Below are 22,728 nucleotides of genomic sequence, written 5' to 3'. Positions count from 1 at the left end.
ACCCAGGTGCCCCAGCATATGGTTTTTTACCCTCAAGAAGGCTAGACTTAAAAAAAACAAAGAAGGCTAACCTAGGCTTGTTCATATGGCTACACACCATCATTCCAAGAAAATGACATGGAAGCTACAAGGCCTCTTAAAGCCTAGACTCCAAAGTCACACAAGGTCACTTCTACTGCATTCCAAGGGTCAAAGTAAGTTACAGGGCTGGCCCAGATTCAAGGGCAGAGAAAAGAGACTCTACCTCTTGATTGGAGAAAAAGCAGTATGAAGTTGCAAAAGGGCAAATATACAGGGGTGGGTGAAATTGTTGGGGTATCTTTGCAAACAATCTTCCCCAGAGGCCAGGAGGTTCATCCAGTCCTCTCATTATCCATGGGAGGATGCTGAGTGAAATTTCTCTGACATCAGCAGTAGCAACAGCTTTCTAGATACATCTCCTGAGGCAAGGGAAACAAAAGCAAAAATAAACTACTGGGACTACATCAAAATATAGCTTTTGCACAGCAAAGTAAATAACCAACAAAACTACAAGGCAACCTGCTGAACAGGAGGAGGTATCTGCAAATGACAGATCTGATAAAGGTTAGTATCCAAACTATATAGAGAACTGATACAACTCAACATCCAAAAAACAAATAATCCATTTAAAAACAGGCAGAAGACAAGAACAGACATTTCTCCAAAGAAGACATCCAGATGGCCAACAGACATATGAACAGATGCTCAACATCACTCATCATCAGAGAGATGCAAATCAAAACCTCATACCTGTCAGAGTGGCTACAATAAAAAACTCAAGGAACAATAACCATGGCGAGAATGAGGAGAAAAAGAAACCCTTGTGCACTGTTGGTGGGAAAGCAAACTGGTGCAGCCACTGTGGAAGACAGCTGGGAGTTTCCCCAAAAAGTTACAAACAGAACTATCCTATGACCCAGTAATCACACTGCTGGGTATTGACCCGGAATATGAAAATTGGGAGGGATATATGCACCTTTATGTTCTTTGTAGCATTATTTACAATAGTTAAACTATGGGAACAGCCCAAGTGTTCACTGATGAATGGATAAAGAAGATGTGGTCTATATACAATGTAGTATTACTCAGCCATAAAAAAAAGAATGAAATCTTGCTGTTCTAACAACATAGATGGAGCTAGAGAGTATAATGGTAAGCAAAATAAGCCAGTCATAGATAAATACCATGTGATTTCACTCATATGTGGAAACTGAGAAACAGAACAAGGGGCACCCGGGTGTGCCAGTTGGTTGTGTCTGCCTTTGGCTCAGGACATGATCCCAGCATCCTGGGATTGAACCCTGCTCTGGGCTCCTTGCTCAGAGAGGAGCCTGCTTCTCCCTCTGCCCCTCTCCCTACTTGTGCTCTCTCTCAAATAAAGAATAAAAAATTAAAAAAAAAAAAAAAAAAGAAAAAGAAACAAATGAGCAAGGAAAAAAAGAGAAAGAGAGAGACAAACCAGGAAACAGACTCTTAAAGATGGAGAATAAACTGATGGTGACCAGAGGGGAGGTGGGTGTGGGGATGGGGGTAATAGGTGATGGGGAATAAGAGTACACATGTGATGATGAGCACTAAATAATGTATATAATTGTTGAATTATTATATTGTACACCTGAAACTAATATAACATTGTTGGGCGCCTGGAGAGCTCAGTTGGTTAAGCGACTGCCTTTGGCTCAGGTCATGATCCTGGAGTCCCCGGGTCAAATCCCACATCAGGTTCCCTGCTCAGTGGGGAGTCTGCTTCTCCCTCTGACCTTACTCCCTGTCATGCACACACTCTCTCTCTCAAATATCTCAAATATTTATCAAATAAATAAATAAAATCTTTAAAATAACATCGTCAACTACACTGATATTAAAAAAAAAAAAGTATACTAAGTGAGGCACACAGAAAGGTTAAGCAATCTGAGTTCATATGGAGAGTTAGCAGTTAGAATCAGTGGAGTGGAAACCCAGGCCTGTTGCCTCCCAGTCCCATATTTTCATTCCTTCAGGGATCTCTTCCACCCACATTCTCTGTCTTCTTTGGTGATTATAGCGCTCTTGATACTTGGTCTTTAGGTTAAATCTAGCTATCTTTAATTACTTAAATTGGATATTCTATGCTTTAAGAAGCTTCTCTCACCCTAAGACCATGTAAGTGTTCACTTATCTTTTCCTAGATATTTGATGGTTTAATGTTTCCCTGTTTAACTTTTTAACGATTTGGAGAATTTAACACTTTTAGGGGACTATCATATCAGTACCATCCTGTCTTTCATTACTGTAGCTTAATGCTGATATGAAATCTGATGGTACCAACCCCCTTCAGTACTCTTCTATTTATTATTATTATTATTATTATTGGAGCACCTGGGAGTCTCAGTTGGTTAAGCCACCGACTCTTGATTTTTGGCTCAGGTCCTGATCTCAGGGTCCTGAGATAGGGCCCTGCCTCCAGCTTCAGCTCTAGGCACAAGTCTGCTTGAGATGCTCTCTCTCCCTTTCTCTCTGCCCACCCCCCAACGCTCACTCTCTCTCACTAAATAAAATCTTTAAAAAATATATATTATTTTTGTTGAACAGGTTACAGAAGAGATGTAGTTAAAAAGACCAGAGCGAACATCATCATCAGGCTCCTCTGATTCTTCTTTCTTTGCCTCCATCGCCTTCTCACTGGGGGGCAGCAGTGGTGCTAGGATCCCCCTGATGCTGGGACGGCTCCACCAGTGCCTTCATTGCTAATGGGACTCTTGGTCTTGACGTTAGCCAAGGCCTTTGCAAACAAGCGGCGTGGGAAGGGTTGGACATTTACACCAGGGACTCTCTAGGAGGACACTGATGGTAGCCTTGGTGAGCGCCACCTGGTCCTGCGGGATATGAGCTTGGGGAGGGAGGGTGTGGGCTTCCGAGTTCAAGGATTCAGTACTCTTACAAAATGGCTATTCTCACCACTTATTCAAGATGAACTTTAGCATCAGTGTCCAATTCCATGAAAAATCCAATTGTGATTTCATGTGGAACTGCATTGCACTGGCTGGGGGAATGCAGGGGAACTGCCATTTTTAGTTTTCAGTGTTTCCATCTCAGAATATGGTCTGTCTCTTATGCGAACCTGTGTATCCCTCCAAGTTAACATATGTTTGCATTTCTGGATGAAACCCTTCTTGGTCATCTCTTGGCATTCCTTCAATGAACTGCTGGATGTGATGATGCAGCAGTGATTTTCTCAGGATTCCTACAGTGATATTCACAAGTGAGACTAATCTATAGTTCTTATCCTTGGCTTTGCAAAATGAATGGGAAAGGACTCCAGGTTCCCCCATGCCCCGGAACATTTTATATTGTATAAAAATGATCTGTTCTTTGAAAGGTATTTTTTATTAAAAAATGTGACTACGGATGCCTGGATGGCTCAGAAGGTTAAGCATTTGCCTTCAGCTGCGGTTGTGATCTCAGGGTCCTCGGATCAAGCCCCGTGCCAGACTCCCAGCTCAGCGTGGAATCTGCTTCTCCCTCTCCTTCTGCCTCTCCTGCTTGTGCTCGCTCTCTCTCCTAAATGAATACTTAAAATCTTTTTTAAAAAATGTGGCTAAATATGGTCCTTAGAAGTATTAAAGAACTTACATGGAAAAGAGTGGGTCTGGCTTCTTTTTATGGAGATATCTATCTATCTATCTATCTATCTATCTATCTATATCTAAGATTTTATTTATTTGTCAGAGAGAGACAGAGAGAGCACAAGCAGGGGGAGCCACAGAAGGAGAGGGAGAAGCAGACTCCCTGCTGAGCAGGGAGCCTAATGAGGGGCTCGATCCCAGGACCCTGAGGATCATGACCTGAGCAGAAGGTAGACACTTAACTGACTGAGGCACCCAGGCGTTCCTGGAGATATTTTGACAATCTTTAATTTCTCCCACAATCACTGGATATTTGAAGTGTTCTCTTCCTGAGAAAATGTAGGAAATTTATGTTTTCTACAAGTTTTCTACTTAATGTTTTCAAATTTAAGAGTCTAAAATGATATTAAATAATTGCTTAAAATTTAAAAATTAATTTATATTATTGGCTATACTCCTTCATTGCTCCTAATTTTGTGGGCTTTTTCCCTTTTTACTAAATAGATATCTTAATTAGATTTGCCAAATCTCTGTCTCTGTCAGGAGTCTACATACTGTAACCTGTTGGCCAAATCATGTGGGATGCCTGTTTTTGTAGAGTGTAGTCTAAGAACTGCTTTTACATTTTTAAGTGGTTGAAAAAAAAAAAAAAATGAAAAGAACAATGCTCACTATGTGAATTCTAAGAAATCAAATTTCAGAGTCCATCATGAAGTATGCCTGGAACCTGGCCATACAGTCATTTTCTGCATTGTCAATGGCGACTTTGGTGCTGCAATGGCAGAGGTGAGTCAGAGACGCCATGGCCTGCAAAGCCTAAAATATTTACTGTCTGGCCCTTTATAGAAAAAGTTTACTGAACCCTGTGATGAGGAGAACAAAGACTAAAGAAAAGTAAGTAAAATTAAATTTCCTTACAACTTGTAGCCGCCCATTGACAAATACTTGAGACAGGCAGAGTACGACAATCCTCAAGGAGCTCACAACTGCCTTAACGTTAAAGCTTTCCTAGAGGCAAAAAGCAACCTTAGCTTGACAAGAGCCAGATTTCCAGGATTCTCTCTCACCCTCTGCCTCTGCCTGCACCCCCCCATCATGTGTGCATGAGCTCGCACTCTCAATAAATGAAAACTTATTTCAAGATTTTATTTATTTATTTGATAGACACAGCCACAGAAGGAACACAGCAGGGGGAGCAGCAGGCAGAGGGAGAAGCAGGCTTCCTGCTGAGCAGGGAGACCGATAAGGGGCTTGATCCCAGGACTCTGGGATCATGACCTGAGCCAAAGGCAGACGCTTAACCAACTGAACCACTCAGGCGTCCCTGAAATCTTAATTTTTTAAAAATTTATTTATTTATTTAGAGAGAGAGAGTGAGAAAGAGCACATGAGCAGGGGCAGAGGGAGAGGAAGAGGGAGAAGCAGGCTCCCCCTGATGTGGAATTCCTTCTCAGGACTCAGGGATCACGACCTGAGCCAACGGCATACGCTTAACTGGCTGAGCCACCCAGATACCCCTAAATGACATCTTTAAAATAAATAAATAACTGAATAAAAATATATACATAGGAGAAAAGGATGACTAAAAGCAAAAATACCAAAATCTTAACAGTAATCAATTCTGAAGGTAGAAGTATGGGTGACTGCTACCTTCTTCTTTGAAGAACTCACTACAGTTTTAAAATTAAAAACACTGATTCACACAGTAACATTATTCTAGTAAATTTTTAAAATGGATTGGGGGCACCGGGGTGGCCTGGTCAGTTGAGTGTCCAACTCTTGGTTTCAGCTCAGGTTGTGATCTCGGGGTTGTGAGATCAAGCCCCTTGCTGGGCTCAGAGGTCTGCTTGAGGTTCTCCTCTCCCTCTCCTTCTGCCCCTCCTGCTGTTCTCTCTCCTGCTCATGGCACATACTCTCTCTCTGTCTCTCTAAAAGTAAATAAAGAAATATTTGAAATGGATTGTATACCTTTCCCTTTATTCTAGTTTTCTTAACACATGAAAATCCTTTTGGAAACTTCCATATCTCTACCCACCCAACTTAAAAGTATATAATCAATCACTACTCACAACCCCAGTGCAGCTCTTTCTGCCCATGGGTCCTATTCCATGCTTTAATAAAAGCACCTTTTGCACTGAAAATATCTCAGGAGTTCTTTTTGGCCGTTTGCTCCTGACCCACAACACATCACCGTGGTCTAACGCATACAAGTTCTGATAGATGTATGTACTGAATGCCATAGTATTTGAGTTATCTTGGCTTCAAGATCCTTATTTTTGATATATTTGGTCAAAATCAGAGTGGTATATTAAAGTTTCTCACAACTATGGTGTTTTTGCTAGTTTTTCCTGGTATACTTAATAATTTTTGCTTTGTAGTTACAATCTCTATGTTTCTGAGAGCTAAGATTGATGTATTTCAGCGTGGAAAGTATCCTCTAAAAAAATAAAATTCCTTCTTTTTATTAGGTACCTTGGGTACCTAATCTTAATATTTCATATTAATTCCAATATCCTGATTTGCCTGTGATTCCCAACATGTCTTGTCCAAACATTGTGTTGCTTTTGTAAACAGAGTAGAGCTGGATAAAAAAAAATTTTTTTAACCAATTCTGAAAGATTCATTTCACTTTATCATCTTGTTGCTCAGTGAACTGGTTTTTATTTTAAAAATTTTTATTTTAAAGATTTTATTTATTTATTTGACAGAGAGATAGCACAGGCAGGGGGAGTGGTGGGCAGAGGGAGGGGGAGAAGCAGGCTCCCTGCTGAGCAGGGAGCCCCACATGGCTCGATCCCAGGACCCTGGGATCATGACCTGGGTGGAAGGCAGACAATTAACTGACAGAGTGATCCAGGTGCCCCTCAGTGAACTGGTTTTTATGTTGTTTTTTTTTTAATTCAATTTATTTTATTAAAAGATTTTATTTATTTGACAGAGAGAGATCACAAGGAGGCAGAGAGGCAGGCAGAGAGAGAGGGGGAAGCAGGCTCCCTGCAGAGCAGAGTCCAATGCGGGGCTCAATCCCAGGACCCGGAGATCATGACCTGAGCCAAAGGCAGAGGCTTAACCCACTGAGCCACCCAGGTGCCCCTGAATCAATGTTTTTAATTTTAAAACTGTAGTAAAAGTTCAAAGAAGAAGGTAGCAGTAACCCATACTTCTACCTTCAGAATTGATTATGGTTAAGATTTTGGTATTTTTGCTTTTAGCCTTTTTTTTCCCTCCTATGTATATGTTTTTATTTAGTATTTAATTTTTTTTAAGAGCACACTTATCTATTTTTTTAAAAAAGATTTTATTTATTTGGCAGAGAGAGAGAGTGAGCACAAGTAGGGGGAGCAGCAGGCAGAGGGAGAGGGAGAAGCAGGCTCCTGGTGCGGCTCGGCAAATGCTCAATGACTGAGCCACCCAGGTACCCCCAGTTATTTATTTTAAAGATTTCACTTACTTATTTATTTTGAGAACGAGCTAGAGAGCATGCACACTACTGGGGCAGGGAGGGGCAGAGGTAGGGGGAGAGAGAGAGACTTTCAATCAGACTTGTGCTGAGCAGGGAGTTCAACCTTGGGGTCGATCTCACAACCCTGAGATCATTACCTGAGCCGATATCGAGTTAGATGCTTAACCGACTGAGTCACCCAGGCGTCCCTCTTTATATATATTTTTAAAACATAAGGAATAAATTGTACATAAAATATAGAGCCTGACAGGTAAAGCCAAAGTTTCCAATCCTCTTTCCATCACTCCAGGTAGCAGGTATCATGCTATGAATCTATTTCCCTCATCCTTATTAGCCACAGAACATACAGGTATTCCTGCCTATACATACATTTACTATCCAAAAGTTTATTCTCAACAATTTGGGAAAAATTTTACCCGAAACTTGCTATGCAAATAAAAACCTGACTATAATGATATGTCATGCACACAGAGCAAAAACATTTAGGCTAAGATTCTTTGACAGTTACAGACAGGCCACTGGAGGAAAGCAGATGGAAGTCTCCTTTGGTGCCCATGGCTTGGCCATTCTGCCACAGGGATTCAGCCTACTATTGTTTAGCCTGCTATTGTTTACCTGGACAGTAGTTTCTATAGTTTTCAGAGCTCCTGGCATTTGTATCTTTTTTGTATGTTCTATTAAGTACTTTAGAGGCAAGACACAATAAAATCAGGAGTCGGTAATTTTCTGCCACTATAATCTGGAAGCCCCATATACTGGTTTTTTTTTTTTTTTTTTATATTCACAAAAACAAAAATATATGAAAAAAATATTTTTTAAAATGCCAGTGAATGTACCCAAGGGAAAACATAATTCTGGAAAAACACCCAACAGAAGTAGTTTAGAAGGTAGCAATGGCTCAGAGAAGCCAATGGAAGCAGAGGAGAGAATGGAGACTGGCTTGCAATGGGATTTCCTAGCATTATAGGATGAAGCCAGGGCTATTCTGGGGGTGTTCCATGTGCTTCAGGATGGGGAAGACAGTCTTCCTCCAAAACACTTCTCGTGAAATGCCTACACACCATATAACTTGGCAGCTGCATTAAAATTAAAGATAAAAACATATATATAAAAGGTTGATGAAATTCTAGATTACCTAATGTGAGAAGATCAAAAGAGCTAAGCATGCATAGCTTCCTAAAGCCCCATTTACATCAGTCTATAAATCTTAGGTTTAGGTAATATCCAATTTTTCCCCTCAATAGAGTTAATTAGAAATTTGAGAAAGGTATAATGACCTAATTGAACCGAAAGACATCTGCTAAAAAGGAGATCCCACAATAGAAGTACCAGAAACACTGTTTCTTTTCTATAGTATCCGTTGTTGGTACAGTGTCACTCATGATGCTGGCCACATTCAATCTCTCCATCTAGCTTAAATAGCCTTGGTCTGTAGGGCCTGGTTCAGACAACCAGGTCTAGGCTGGTCTGTGTCTAGAGGCGGCCCCTAGATTGTTGGCCCCTGGCCAAAGGACAGCCCAAACAGGCTGGCCAACAGTTCAATACTGTGTGAAAAGCTATGCTTGGCCAGATTACTCTCTTGGAAATTTAAAACAGAAGGACAGAAGAAATCCGTCAGCTGGAAAGAGAAGAGACAGAGTAGCTGAGTCACATGAATAAGATTTTGACACCTTAACTCAATGGTAGACCCTTCTTTTTTTAAGATTAAAAAAAATATTTTATTTATTCATTTATTTGAGAGAGAGAGTGAGAGAAGCAGACTGTCCGCTGAGCAGAGAGCCCTACGTAGGGCTCAGTCCCAGGACCCTGGGATCATGACCTGAGCTGAACAGATGGTTAACGTACTGAGCCACTCAGGCGCCCCATGGACCTCTCTTCTTTCTGCAGTCTTATGATTTTAGTTCTCCTTCACAATAAAAATCCCTCCGTAACAGGGTTTTTAATTTTCAAGTGTATTTGTAAACAAACACCTCATCATCACAACTCAGTAAAGTTAGGTGGGATTAAACTACCTGTTGCTGAGACGAGACAACCGAGGCAGAGTGGGCTCAAAGAGTTTTTGGGTCACACAGCTTCTCAATGGTGCAATCATGGTAACACAGGACAGTTAGCCGTGTTTTCCCATTAGACCACCACTACTGTTTTCGTTCACAGTTCTTTCCTCCGAGGCGTGAGCAACATCAAGAACAAAAGAGTAAGGCAAACAAAGCTCCCCTCTTACCTGTCTGCTGAATGGTAGTTATGGCCTGAGCATTGCACTGTAGCTGTAACATGTGCTTCAACATGGCCACTCCCCAGGTACTCAACTCGGAACACAAGATAGGAGGCGCTGCGGCGTCCGGCTTCGAGGAGTTGGCTGCTTCCAGCTGCCTGCAGAGCGCCGACACACTGAGGGCACAGAGGAATTTGTATTCTGGGCTATGGTGCTCAGTATGGGGCAAGAGGTGGAAGACAGCATTGTAGTTATTTTCGTATTTGCCGTTGACATCACAGCCTGGAACTGGGGTCTGAACTATGTTGCCATTCTCCTCACTCTCCCCTCCCAGGTCAGGACGGAGTGTGTGTACTGGAGTCTCGCTGTCAGGTGAGCACATGTCCTTGTTACTAATCTCACCGCTAAGCTTCCTTATGACTTTGCTGGCACCCTCGAATCTAGCTAAAAGAGTCGCCCTCAGCGCGACGTGGCAGAAGATACCCAGTGTGAGCAGCAGCCCCCCGAGAGGACACTCTCTGTTATGGTAGAGACCCCAGGCCTGCTGCATACACTCGTGGCTGCAGTACTTGGCATAGCTGCAACCGTCACAGGGAACCATGGCCAGAGTGTGCGTCAAACATCGGTGACAGTAGAGATCCCCGTTGGTGATTCTGGTATCCCACTTGCTTGCTAGGCCTTGATGTAGTGGGGGCCTTTCTCCTGGGTTAAGGACACTCACGAAAGCATCCTCCTTCACCAAGAGCTCTCCAGGGAGAATATCTTCTGTGGCAATCAGATAGCGGCCTCGTAAAGGATCCATGCACAGGCTGACAGAGGACGAGGCACAAGGAATCTGTTCATTCACCTCCCTTAGGTCCATATCCTCAAAGATTTTTGTTAGAGTTGTTGGGAAGGTTGCTGTGAGCCTCTCCCTTTCTTGTACTTTCATTTTCAGACGACACAGGTTTCGCTGCAGAATTTGAAACTGGGCAGCTGCTACGGTTGGTTTGGCAGCAAAGTTACTTTCAAGATCCCTGATGGTCTGGCCTGCCTCCTGTAGTCTCCCCAGGGTCACCAGACACTCCACCTTTCGCAGTGTCACCTTGGGTTGCAAACTTTCTGGATACCCATGCATCTGTGCCCTCGTAATATCTTTAAGACACATCTGAAAATAGAAAGGAAATCCCCCATGAACCCCTTGGACCTGACTGTTCAATGTCTACTGAAAATCTTAACAAAAATCTACAGGAAAGTTAAAGATGATTAAAAATGGAGCGACTCTAACTACATGCTTGCTTATTTCTTTAGATCATACTCTGCTGTGTGATCTTTTAAGAAATTAAGTCATACTTGCCAAGGATATTGAATTTAATTGTCTTATTAAATATTCCTGTTTTGAGGGCGAAAGAAAGTCTTACAGACAGAAGAATTGTAGTGATTAAAGGAGTAGGCTTAGAAGCCAGACAGATCTGCAATCCACTCCTGACTGCTTCTTACTAGCTGTATGACCTTGTGCAAGCAACTTAATTTCTCAGTATCTTAGTGTTCTCATCTGAAAAACAGAGATACCTCACAGGGTTGTTTTAAGGATGAAATAAGGTAATATACCTAAAGTGCTGAAAAGAGCACATGTGTTCAATATATGGTAACTGCGGCTACAAGAAGGGAAATAAAAATAACCAACGTAGAGAGGTTATAAAGGGTTACATAGTTCACAAGTTCTTCCAATTGTTGTCCTCAATTGCCTAGGACTTTCCTGCTTAGGGCCTAGAGTTAAATTCTTGTTCGCCTCTTTTATTTTATTTCATTTTTGGAGACAGAGACAGAGAGAGAGATGGCCAAGAGTGGCAGAGAGGGGCAAAGGGAGAGGGAGAGAGAGAATCTTAAGCAGGCTCCACGCCCCAGCACGGAGCCTGATGTGGAGCTCGATCTCAGGATCCTGAGATCATGACCTGAGCCGAAATCAAGAGTCAAGACACTCAACTGACTGAGCCACCCAGGCGCCCCACTTGCTTGTCTCTTTCAGTTCAAAGGGCAATAAGTGTGAACTTGTGATTATTCAACTAGTTCTTAACTCCAGGGCATATTTTAAAAATTCCTGGGGCATTCCAAAATGGATGTTACCAAAATGACATTTGAGAGCTTGGCTTTAGCTGCCAATTGGGGAATGAGAAAAAAGCCCACTCCTATCAAGCCCACTCCCTCAGAGGCATACACAGGCATTGTGGCGCAACTTCTAGTTGCCCATTCAAAATGTGTATGGAGGGTGAACCATATGACCTCAAGGATAACCCTGAACATGCTCCACTTATTAAGAAACAAACAAGTAAATAGTTTGCAAACCCTTAGAACCTGAAGTATTATTAGCAACACATCTCACAGCTCATCTTGACCCTGAGAACTGCTGACCCACTGGATATATATAGTCCCTGGCCCCGTGCCATGTGCCAGGACTCCTGTCAACCAATACCACCCCACATGATCAGCTGTGATAGGTAAAATGAATCAGGAGAAAGAAAAAATGCATCAGAACAAATTTGGGAGGATACCAATTTTCTTCCAACTTGACCAGTTCACAGCAGGGGCCAGTTTTAGTGCTCTAAGGTAGGAGCAGAGCTGAAGATCTAGTCTTCTAGTGAACCTCCTACCAATCGTTTCCAATCACACCAGGCACCCCGATACTCACTTCATACTCATCCATGTAGAAGAGGGCTGCAGAGCGATTGGCATAACACAGTGAAATGTCTGCAGTGTGAGGCCTCGCATGGGATATTCCCTGCAAAACAATGAATCAGTTAAAGACATCAAAGGAAACTAGTATTTTTTAAAATAATTTCTATACCCAATGTGGAGCCAGAACTCATAACCCCAAGATCAAGAGTCATATGCTCCACCTACTGAGCCAGCCAGGCACACCAAAAACTAGCATCTTTAAGGTGTTTCTTGGGGGGATACCTGGGTGGTTTAGTCAGTTAAGTGTCTGCCTTCAAGTCAGGTCATGATCCCAGGGTCCTGGGATCAAGCCCCGTGTCCTGCTCAGTGGGGAGTCTGCTTCTCCCTCTCCCTCTGCTGCTTCCCTGTTTGTGTTTGCACACGCACTCTCTCTCTCTGACAAACAAATAAATAAAATCTTAAAAAAAAAATAAACCTTTTTTTTTCAGATAATAAGGGCTATACTATGAAAGATGATAGGAAATTGGTAAAGTTAGTGGATCTCTTTGTGCTTCGGCTTCATTTTTAACTACCTTAGAGCCAAGCCGTGAAGATCAAATGAGGAAATAAATATTCAAAGCACTTTGAAGACAGCAGCATCAGATGGAGCTTCAGCCCCAAACAATACTGAAGGTAAATGAAAATGGAGGAAAATATTGCAAGCACAATCCTGCACATAACAAAGGGTGAGTGGCACAAATAGAAATGCACAGAAGAAACACTAATGATACTTATTTCTTAGAAAACAAACAGTTAATTCATTTGTGGATCACAAAATATATGAAAACGAAAGCACACAATGTTTCGGTTTTTTCCTACCACCAAACTGGCAAGGATTAATAATTATCATAAAGGCAGCATCGCAAACCACTGAAGAAAAAATAGACATTACTCGGTAAAATTATTGTGACCAGAAGGTAGCCACTGAAGACAAAGCTGGCTCTCTATGATAAACCTTTCATTAGGATAAATTCTAAATTTTAGGATCAAAATCTTAATGTAAAAAATGAAACTCGCAGAGCACTAGAAGAAACTATGGGAATAACCTAAAGCGATGCTGAAGTGAGGAATCCCTTTCTAACTATGATACAAAACCCAGTTTTATAAGAGGTTAATAAATTTGACTATATAAAACATTTCTTTACAGCAAAAACCAATAAAAGCAATCTCAAAAGGCAAACATGGAACTGGAAAAAATATCTGCAACTCCTATCACAGGCAAAGGGCTCATTTCTTTACTTTATAATTAGTTCCTACAGATCCGTAAGATGATGACCAATAATTCAATAGGAAAATATGCAAATAATAGGAACAGAGAGTTCTAATGGGAAATATAAATGGCTCGTAAACATATGAAAAAATGCTCAACTTCATTCCTAATCAGCAAAATGCAAATTAAAACTCTACTGGATTTTGAAATGATTATGCTAAGGGAAATAAGCCAGAAACACAAGAACCAATATTGTATGATTTCACTTGCAATGAAGTGCCTGGAATTGGCAGTATCATAGTGACAGAAAGTAGAACAGAGTTTGCCTGAGGTGAGGGGGAAGGGAGGTATGGAGAGTTATTGCTTGTTTGGGCTGGTGAGAATGTTCTAGAAATGTATAATGATGGCTGCACAACACTGTGAATGTGCTTATTAATGCCACTGCATTATATATACTTAAAAATGGTTAAAATGGAACATTGTGTGTAGTGTGTATTTTACCACAATAAAAAAGTTTTCATCTGATAAATTGAGAAAAATCCCTATTTTTTACCTATCAGACTGGCAGAGATAAATAAAATTGATAGTGCACTGAGTTGTCAAAGGAGTGGGAAAATGGGCATTCTGTTATGTTGCCAGTGGGAGTATAAGTTGGTTTCAAGATTAGGAAGGGCAAGTTAGCAATATGTATGTATCTTTCACATCCATCCGTATCATTTATATCTCCATTACACCAGCAATTCTTCTTGAATTTATCCTACAGATAGAAGCCTTTACCCTAAAGATATGTACAAAATAACATATGCAAAGTTCCTCAACACTAGGTTGTTTGGAATAGCAAAAGATAGGAAACAACTTAGATCAATTATGAATAGATCTACAAGACACTGGTTAAATAAACTATACATCTATATTATGGAAAATCATGTAGCTATCAAGAAAAGAATAAGGACGCTCTTCATGTACTGATGTAGAATGATCTTCAAGATACTATTAAGTGAAAAAAGCATGGGGCTGAATAGTGTATACAGAACGTTATTTATATGAAAAGTGTGTGTGCGCAGGAATAAGAGTATTTGTATTCATTTTTATATGCCAAAGTATCTCTGGAAAGATACATTAAAAAAAAAAAAGATTTATTTATCTCCTTGAGAGAGAGAGAGAGCACATGTGAGCTGGGGGAGGTACAAAGGGAGAGAATGCAGCAGACTCCTTGCTGAGCATTGAGTGAGGAGCCTGAGGTGGGGCTTCATCCTAAGACCCTGAAATCAGGACCCTGAGATCATGACCTGAGCTGAGATCAAGAGTCAGAGCAGTTTAACCAACTGAGCCACCCAGGTGCCCCTGGAAAGATACATTTAACCAGGTTAGCTTCTGGTGTTGGATAAACAGGTGGCGATTGGAACAGAATAAATAGACTATATTATAAATATACTCTCTACTTTTTGAATTCGAACTATGTAAATACATTTCCTATTCAAAAATAAATAGAAGGGCACCTGGGTGGCTCAGATGGTTAAGCGTCTGCCTTGGGCTCAGGTCATGATCCTAAGGTCCTGGGATCAAGCCCCCTCTGTGAGCTCCTTGCTCAGAAAGTTTGCTTCTTCCTCTCCTTCTGTCTCTCCCCCTCCTTGTGCTCTTTCTCTCTAGCTCTCTCTCAAATAAATAAATAAAATCTTTAAAAATAAATAAAGTAATAATAAAATCTTTTTGTTTTTCAGATTTTAGTTATTTATTTGACAAAGAAAGCAAGAGCGCAAGAAGGGAGAGCTGTAGAAGGAGAGTGAGAAGCAGGCTTCCTGCCAAGGAGGGAGCCCAATGCGAGGCTCTATCTCAGGACCTCGGGATCATGACCTGAGCCGAAGGCAGATGCTTAACTATTTGAGCCACCCAGATACCCCAAAATCTTAACTAGTATTGCCTCCTCTCTTTCTACCTGCCTCTCTGCCTACTTGTGATCTGTCTCTCTCTCTTTCTCTCTGTCGAATAAATAAATAAAATCTTTAAAAAAAAAAAACTAGTATTGCTAAGGATATAGAGAAATGAATGTTCCCATACTTCACTAGAAGGGTTGTTAACTAGTTCTTTCCTAGAGAACAATTCAGCATTAAGTACCAAAGGCCTTAAAGAAATACATTCAACTGACCCAGCAATTGCTCTTCTCAGAATTTATCCTAAGAAAACCATCAGATGTGTAAAAATATTTACATAGAAAGACGTTCCTTTGTAGCTGTGCAATACCAAGCAATCTGCCAGCATTAAGAGGCGTTAAATCAAGTACAGTTCCCTGTAATGGAACACTGAGCTAGCTGTAAAAAATCATGGACTAGCAGAAAATTTAATAACACGAGAAAATGGTCACAATAAATTGTTGAGGGAAAAAACCAGATTACAAAACAGTAAGTGCAGCATTATCCCAATTTTGTAAAAGAAAAACATATTTTCGGAGGAAAAAGTGTCTGGATGGATATAAGCAAAAATGTTAACAGTGCCTATCCTTGGTTATGGGATTTTTTAACTCCTTATGCTTCTATTTTCCAAGTAAATTACAAAATATAGTACTTTGATAATGAGATAAAAACAACAAACATTATTTTTAAAAAGAGAGAAAATAGCAGCTTTGTAGAAAACTGCAAAGTGCCATAACCACCAAAATTCTAGCTTCATGAAATAGGAAGGCTCATCTCCCTCCATATCCAGAGCAAGCCTTAATTTTTTTTTAAGCCTTAATTTTTTTGTCTGATTTCACTTTTTTACTTGTTTTCCTTGAAAAACTTCCCATGGGATCACACTTCTGATGTGCAAGCATAAAGTAGAAGAGATTAGCTCGGAAAAAGAACTATTAAGCCATTTATTAGTGTATCATTACATCTAGTGAACCTTAATTCTTCAGCATTCACTAATGCTTACAGGAGTCCAGTAAATACTTTATGTGACAACATTACAAAGCAAAGCCTTCATCAGTCCCAGAGGCTGTTGTTCTAAGTCTGATAATTGCTGGAAAACTAACTCCAAATATTAACACTTGGCCCTGGTAAAGATTCAGAGTAGGGGTACACCATTCAAGTTCATACTCATTCTTTCAATATGCAAGATCACAGATGGGGGTGCAGGGGATCGGTTCACTCTTGCTTTAGGCCCATATTTATCTCTTAAATGTTATAGAAGAAAGTCTCTCAGGGATCCTGTTTCAGTTTCTACCATGGAAGCCGGACAGTAAGGGAAGCAGATCGGTAAAAGCCACTCTTTCTCATCAAAATCTAGCTCAGTGATGCTTAATTTTAAATATTGGCATACCTCATTTTAATGTGCTTTTCGGACATGGTATTATTTCCCCCCACAAATGAAAGGTTTGTGGCACTCCTGCATCGAGCAAGTCTGTCGGTACCGTGTAATAGCATCTGCTTACGTTGCGGGTTACATTTCGTTAATTCCTGCAATACTTCAAGCTGTTCATCATTATTATATTTGTTAGAGTGAGCTGGGATGAGTGACAATCACTTGCTGAAAGCTCAGATGGTGGTATTGTTTTTAGCAATAAAGTATTTTTAAATTAAGGTATGTATACTTTTTTTTTTAAAGATTATATCTGATAGAGATCCCAAGTAGGCAGAGAGGCAGGCAGAGAGAGAGAGGCAGGGAAGCAGGCTCCCTGCCGAGCAGAGAGCCTGATGCGGGGCTCAATCCCAGGACTCTGGGATCATGGCCGGAGCAGAAGGCAGAGGCTTTAACCCACTGAGCCACCCAGGCGCCCTAGGTATGTATACATTTTTTGTAGACATCATGCTATTGCACACTTAACGGACAACGGTATGGTGTAAACAACCCTTAGATGCACCAGAAAACCAAAAAATTCACTTGACAAGCTTTACTGAGGTAGTCTGGAACCAAACTCACAATATCTCCTAGGTATCTCTGCATCTGTTGACAACCTTCCAAATGGAGTTCAAATAGGCTACGGCAATTGAACTTATTTTCCTTTCAGACTTCTAAGTCATACTGGTTGTAAACTATCACTGTGGCTAGCTAAAAATCGAGGTGCTCTCTAAACTGGGACTATCAAACCAACAGCCTCGTTGGTCATCAGATAAAAATGGCATGCAATTCAATGACAGCTAACAGACACTGGGCAAGGCAGAGCCAGGGGTCCAATAAACCTACAGTGCTACAAGGTGTGTGTGGGAATTTGAGATTAGAAGTTTCTGGATGAAACCCAGGACACACAATACAAACTACCTGTTGTCCTGGCATATAACCAACAGAGAATTCTGCCGGTTTTCTTTCTTTTTTAAAGATTTTATTTATCTATCTGACAGAGAGAGGGAGAGATCACAGGCGGGGGGCGGGGGGCAGGGGGAGCAGGCTCCCTGCTGAGCAGAGAGAGCCCGATGTGGGGCTCCCTCTCAGGACCCTGAGATCATGACCTGAGGCGAAGGCAGAGGCTTTAACCCACTGAGCCACCAAGGTGCCCTTGCCGGTTTTCTTTATCAAATTCAATTCACAAATTATAAACAAAGCAACCAATGGCTACACAATTCAGCAAAAAGCTTAAATACACATTGCTAAATTGTTAACATAGCCCCTTCTGCTGAGCTGGGGGTGCCTTACCTTAGAGTACAGTACTGTGGCTCCCACATAATCCTTCTTCTGAAATTTTTTATTTCCTTCTTCTCTGTAGAAAGGGGGAGCGTTGGGGTCCTTTCCCACAAGGTAACCACTAGCCAGACTTTTTAAAAACGTCTCATCCTCAGGCCTTCATGAAGAAATAAACAAAAAAGAGCACACATTTGTTATTTCAAGAGAAGCTCCTAACCATTGAACTTGAAATGGGAGTACCTGTAAAACCCTGGGACACATGAGATTGTGCCATGTAATGTGAATGGGGAAGAGTGACATTGCCTAAAACAATGGATTCTTTGCTAATAATTTCCTTCTTCTCTACTCCCTTTCTACCTTTAAAAACCTTCCCTTTCCTGTAGCCCTTTGGAGCTCCCCTCTACTTGCTAGATGGGATGCCACTCAACTTTTTTTTTTTTTTAAGATTTATTTATTTGAGAGAGAGGGCATAAACAGAGGGAAGACGTAGAGGGAAAGGGAGAAGCAGGTTCCCCACTGATCAAGGAGCCCGATATAGGGCTCAATCCCAGGACCTTGGGATCATGACCTGAAGGCAGATGCTTAACTGACTGAGCCACCCAGGCACCCCAGGATGGTGCTCAATTTATGAATCAATTAATAAAGCCAATTTGATTTTTAAAATTTACTTGGTTGACTTGTATTTAACAAAGGAAATCACACAGAAATTCTTTCTCTTTTTTTAAAGATTTATTTATTTATTTGAGAGAGAGAGAGAGAGCACAGCAGAGGGAGCAGCCGAGGGAGAGGGAGAAGCAGGCTCCCCAGTGAGCAGGGAGCCCGATCCCACGACCCTGGGATCATGACCTGAGCCAAAATCAACAGTCAGATGCTTAACCAACTGAGCTGCCAGGTGGCCCTAACACAACAATTCCTTGGTACTATTTTTTCAAGTAATTCTGAAATTATTTTAACCTGAAAAGCTTAAAAAAATAAGTATGCAAATGCTCTATATTATAGTAAAATTAACAAATTTGATCTAATACACACACAAATATACACACACACTGGCAATGGAGACTGTACCTTTCTTCCATCAAGGAGAAATACTATAGAATACCCTAGGTTCTCTCTCTGACTGTAAAGCAATAAAGTAAAATACGCATAATGTGAAAACTAAAACTTCTCTTAAGCAACTCTTGGGTCAAAGAAATCAAAATCAAAACTTAAGAATGTTTAGAAAAGTGCATTTCAAATTTTTGCTTACAAAGACCTGTAGTAGGGAATAGCTTTTAAACCATGATTCAGTGTGATGCATCTGAGTATGTATATATTGAAATTTCACAAAACGTTACTATGCATGAGTTAATATCAAATACCTTATTAGTATTTAAACACAATATAGAAAAAATCTCAACACAAAAACGAAAATTAAAAAAAGATTTAATTTAATTTAAAAGGTGTGTTTGGGGAGCCTGCGTGGCTCAGTTGGTTAAGCATCCCAACTCTTGATTTCAGCTCAGGTCATGATCTCAGAGTCCTGGGATCGAGCCCCGTGTTCGGCTTTGTGCTCGGTGCAGAGTCTGCTTGTCCCTCTCATTCTGCTCCTCCCCACACTGGGACTCTCTCTTTAAAATAAATAAATAAAATCTTTAAAGTGTGCTTGTCTGCTCTAAATAAATTCCAGTCTCAAACATTATGAAGACTATACCCCATGCATATCTGGTGTACCATAAGGCCTGTTCTTTTTTATTTTTGTCTTAAATTAGGTTAACCCCGAAAATCCTAATTCAAATGAAAAGACTGTGAACTGCAAAACTCTTCTTGCCTAACAATGGATATTCTTTATCCTAATCCAAAATGATGATAAATTCAATATTGTCTAATTGTTCTTCAGGGCAATTAACAACTTAGCTGTAATCATTTTCTTTTCTTTAGGCACCAAGTTAACTCAGCAATTGATTCAAAGTTTTCAAAAGCAACTGGATGTTCTCTCTCTTTTTTTTTTTTTAATATTTCAAATTTTCTTCTGGAATAGTACAGTAAGAATTCGAGGAAGTGAGATAAAACAATTTTTCCAATTAATCTTTTTATGGTGGTAAAATACACATGAAAAAATTTACATTTTAGCCATTTTTAAGTGTATAGTTCAGTGGCATTGGGCACACTCATAATATTGTATAATCATCACCACCATCCATTTCCAGAACTTCGTCACCACTGCAAACTGAAACTCAGTACTCATCAAAAGATAACTCCCCACTCCTCCTTCACCCTAGCCTCTGATAACCTCTATTCTATGTTCTGTCTCTTTGAATTTGTCTATTCTAGGTACTTCAGGAAGTGAAATCATACAATATTTACCCTTTTATGCCTGGCTTATTTCACTTAGCATACTATTCCCAGGATTCATCCCTATTGTAGCATGTATCAGAATTTCATCTTTTATGGATGTAGAATATTCTATTCTATGTACATACCAAATTTTGTTTACCCATTTATCTGTGGATGGACATTTGGGTTTTTTCCATTTTGGACTATTGTGAAAAATACTGTCATAAACACTGGTGTGCAAATATATCTGTGCAAGTTCTGTTTTCAATTCTTTGGGGTACAAATGCAAAAGTGGGATTGCTGGATCATACAGTAATCCTAGTTTTAATTTTTTTTAAAGATTTTATTTACTTATTTGATAGCACCAGCTGGGGGAGAGGGAGAGGAAGAAACAAACTCCCTACTGAGCAGGGAGCCCAACAAGGGACTTTAGTCCAGGACCCTGGGATCATGACGTGAACTGAAGGCAGACAATTAATCCACTGAGCCACCCAGGCGCCTGTCTAGTTCTAATTTTTTGAAGAATTACACTGTTCTCCAGAGTGGCTATACCACTTTACATTCCCAGCAGCAATGCACAAAGGCTCCAGTTTCTCTACATCCTCACCGACACATGCTATTTTCTGGGTTTTTTCCCTAGGAGTCATCCTAATGAATGTGAGGTGTTATTTCATTGTAGTTTTGATTTGCATTTCCCTAATGACTTTTCATGTGCTTATTGGCCACTTATATATCCTCTTGGGAGAACTACTTGAGTAATCTGTCCATCTTTTTAAAGCTTTTTATTTTTATTTTTTTAAATTTTTTAGTTTTATTTATTTATTAAGATTTTATTTATTTATTTGACAGAGATTACAAGTAGGCAGAGAGGCAGGCAGAGAGAGAGGAGGAAGCAGGCTCCCTGCTGAGCAGAGAACCTGATGTGGGGCTTGATCCCAGGACTGAGATCATGACCTGAGCCAAAGGCAGAGGCTTTAACCGACTGAGCCACCCAGGCGCCCCTGAAGTTTTTTATTTTTTTAATTTGAGAGATAATGAGTGAGTGAGAGCATAAGCAGTGGGGAGGGCCAGAGGGAGAGGGAGAAGCAGACTCCCTGCTCAGCAGGGAGCCTGATGTGAGGCTTGATCCCAGGACCCCAGGATCATGACCTGAGCTGGAGGCAGACACTTAACTGACTGAGCCACCCAGGTGCCCTTTTTGTCCATTTTTTAATCAGGTTGTTTGTTTTCTTGCTGTTGAGTCTAAGAGTTCGCTATATATTCTAAATATTAATTCTTATCAGATACGTGATTTGCCAATATTATGTCCCATTCTCTGAGATGCTTTTTTTTTAAACAATTTTATTCATTTATTTGACAGAGATCACAAATAGGCAGAGAGGCAGGCAGAAAGAGAGGAGGAAGCAGGCTCCCTGCTGAGCAGAGAGCCCGATAGGGGGCTCGATCCCAGGACCCCGGGATCATGACCCCTGTGGGATGCTTTTTTTAAAAAAGTCTTTATTTTTGTTTTTAGTAATCTCTCTGCCTAACATGGGGCTTGAACTTATGACCCTGACATTAAGAGTCGCATGCTCTACTGACTGAAAGAGTCAGGTGCCTTTTTACTCTGTTATTATCTTTTTATGCACCAAGTATTTTAATTTTCATTTGTTGTCTATTTTTTTCTTTTGTTGTCAGTGTCTCTGGTGTTATATCCAAGAAAATATTGCCGGCCGGTCATAAGCTTTTGCCTTAGGTTTTCTTCTAAAAGTTTTATAGTTTTAGTGCTGAAGTTCTAAGTCCCTGGGCTATTTTGAGTTAGCTTTTGTATCTGGTATAAGGTAAAGGTCGAACTTCATTCTTTTCATGTGGATTCTAATTAGGGAGCAGACAGAATCAAGATTCTTCTTCCAGTCTTGCCTTTTCTCTCTAGATACCTACAAAGGGAAAGCCTCTCTTGTCAACCGGCAAAGCATCAAGTCCTAGCCTCAGCACAGGGTACAGAGAGGATAGTACATCTGATAATTTTTTTGTTTTTCATGACTGACTTTTTTGAAGACTCAAGGCCAAGAAATGTTCCACACTCTGGTTTTGTGTCATTGCTTCCTCATGATCAGGTTCAGATTAAATGATTCTTGTCAAGGATATTAGTACATAGACAAATCTGTATAGTTCTTATTGCTTCAAGTCAGGAGACATATAATATCAAGTAGTCTCCATTGGTGATGCTAAGTTTGGCTGCCTGGTTAAAGTGGTGATTGTGGATCTCTCCAATGTAAAGATACCTTTCCCTTTGAACTTAGTAAGTAATCTAAGGGTCATACTTTGAAACTATGTGAATAACCTGTTCCATTGGTCTTTCTTCTAATGGTTTGAACATCCATCGATGACCACTGCCACAATCGGTTATTATCCTGGGTTATAAAATGGTGATTTTCTAGTTCTATCATTATTTCTAAATTTATTAATTGGCTTTCTGTAAAACAAATGTTTCCTCCTTTCTTTCTTTTACTTATTTATGTCTTTGAGTATCACCATAGACTTAAAATAATTCAATGTTAGAAACTATTTTTAGGGGTGCCTGGGTAGCTCAGTGGGTTAAGCCTCTGCCTTCGGCTCAGGTCACGATCCCAGG

General features: G+C 40.5%; 1 protein-coding gene across 2 annotated transcripts in view; it reads right to left on the bottom strand.

The window, feature by feature from the left end:
* SMYD4 (SET and MYND domain containing 4) overlaps positions 1 to 22,728 on the bottom strand; it is a 48,757-nt gene that overhangs the window by 12,984 nt on the left and 13,045 nt on the right. For both annotated transcript variants that reach the window (XM_032846687.1, XM_032846688.1), the window contains exons 3-5: positions 17,814 to 17,958; positions 11,970 to 12,059; positions 9,311 to 10,448 (exon numbers count right to left, since the gene is read on the bottom strand). In XM_032846687.1, the coding sequence (XP_032702578.1) occupies positions 9,311 to 10,448; positions 11,970 to 12,059; positions 17,814 to 17,958 (1,373 nt within the window). The remainder of the gene's footprint in view (positions 1 to 9,310; positions 10,449 to 11,969; positions 12,060 to 17,813; positions 17,959 to 22,728) is intronic.

This window comes from Lontra canadensis, unplaced genomic scaffold, assembly GCF_010015895.1.
Source record: "Lontra canadensis isolate GAN:19392208 unplaced genomic scaffold, GSC_riverotter_1.0 scaffold180, whole genome shotgun sequence".
NCBI lineage: Eukaryota > Metazoa > Chordata > Mammalia > Carnivora > Mustelidae > Lontra > Lontra canadensis.
Note: the sequence above shows the minus strand (reverse complement) of the source record. Positions and strands in the feature narration are given on the sequence as shown.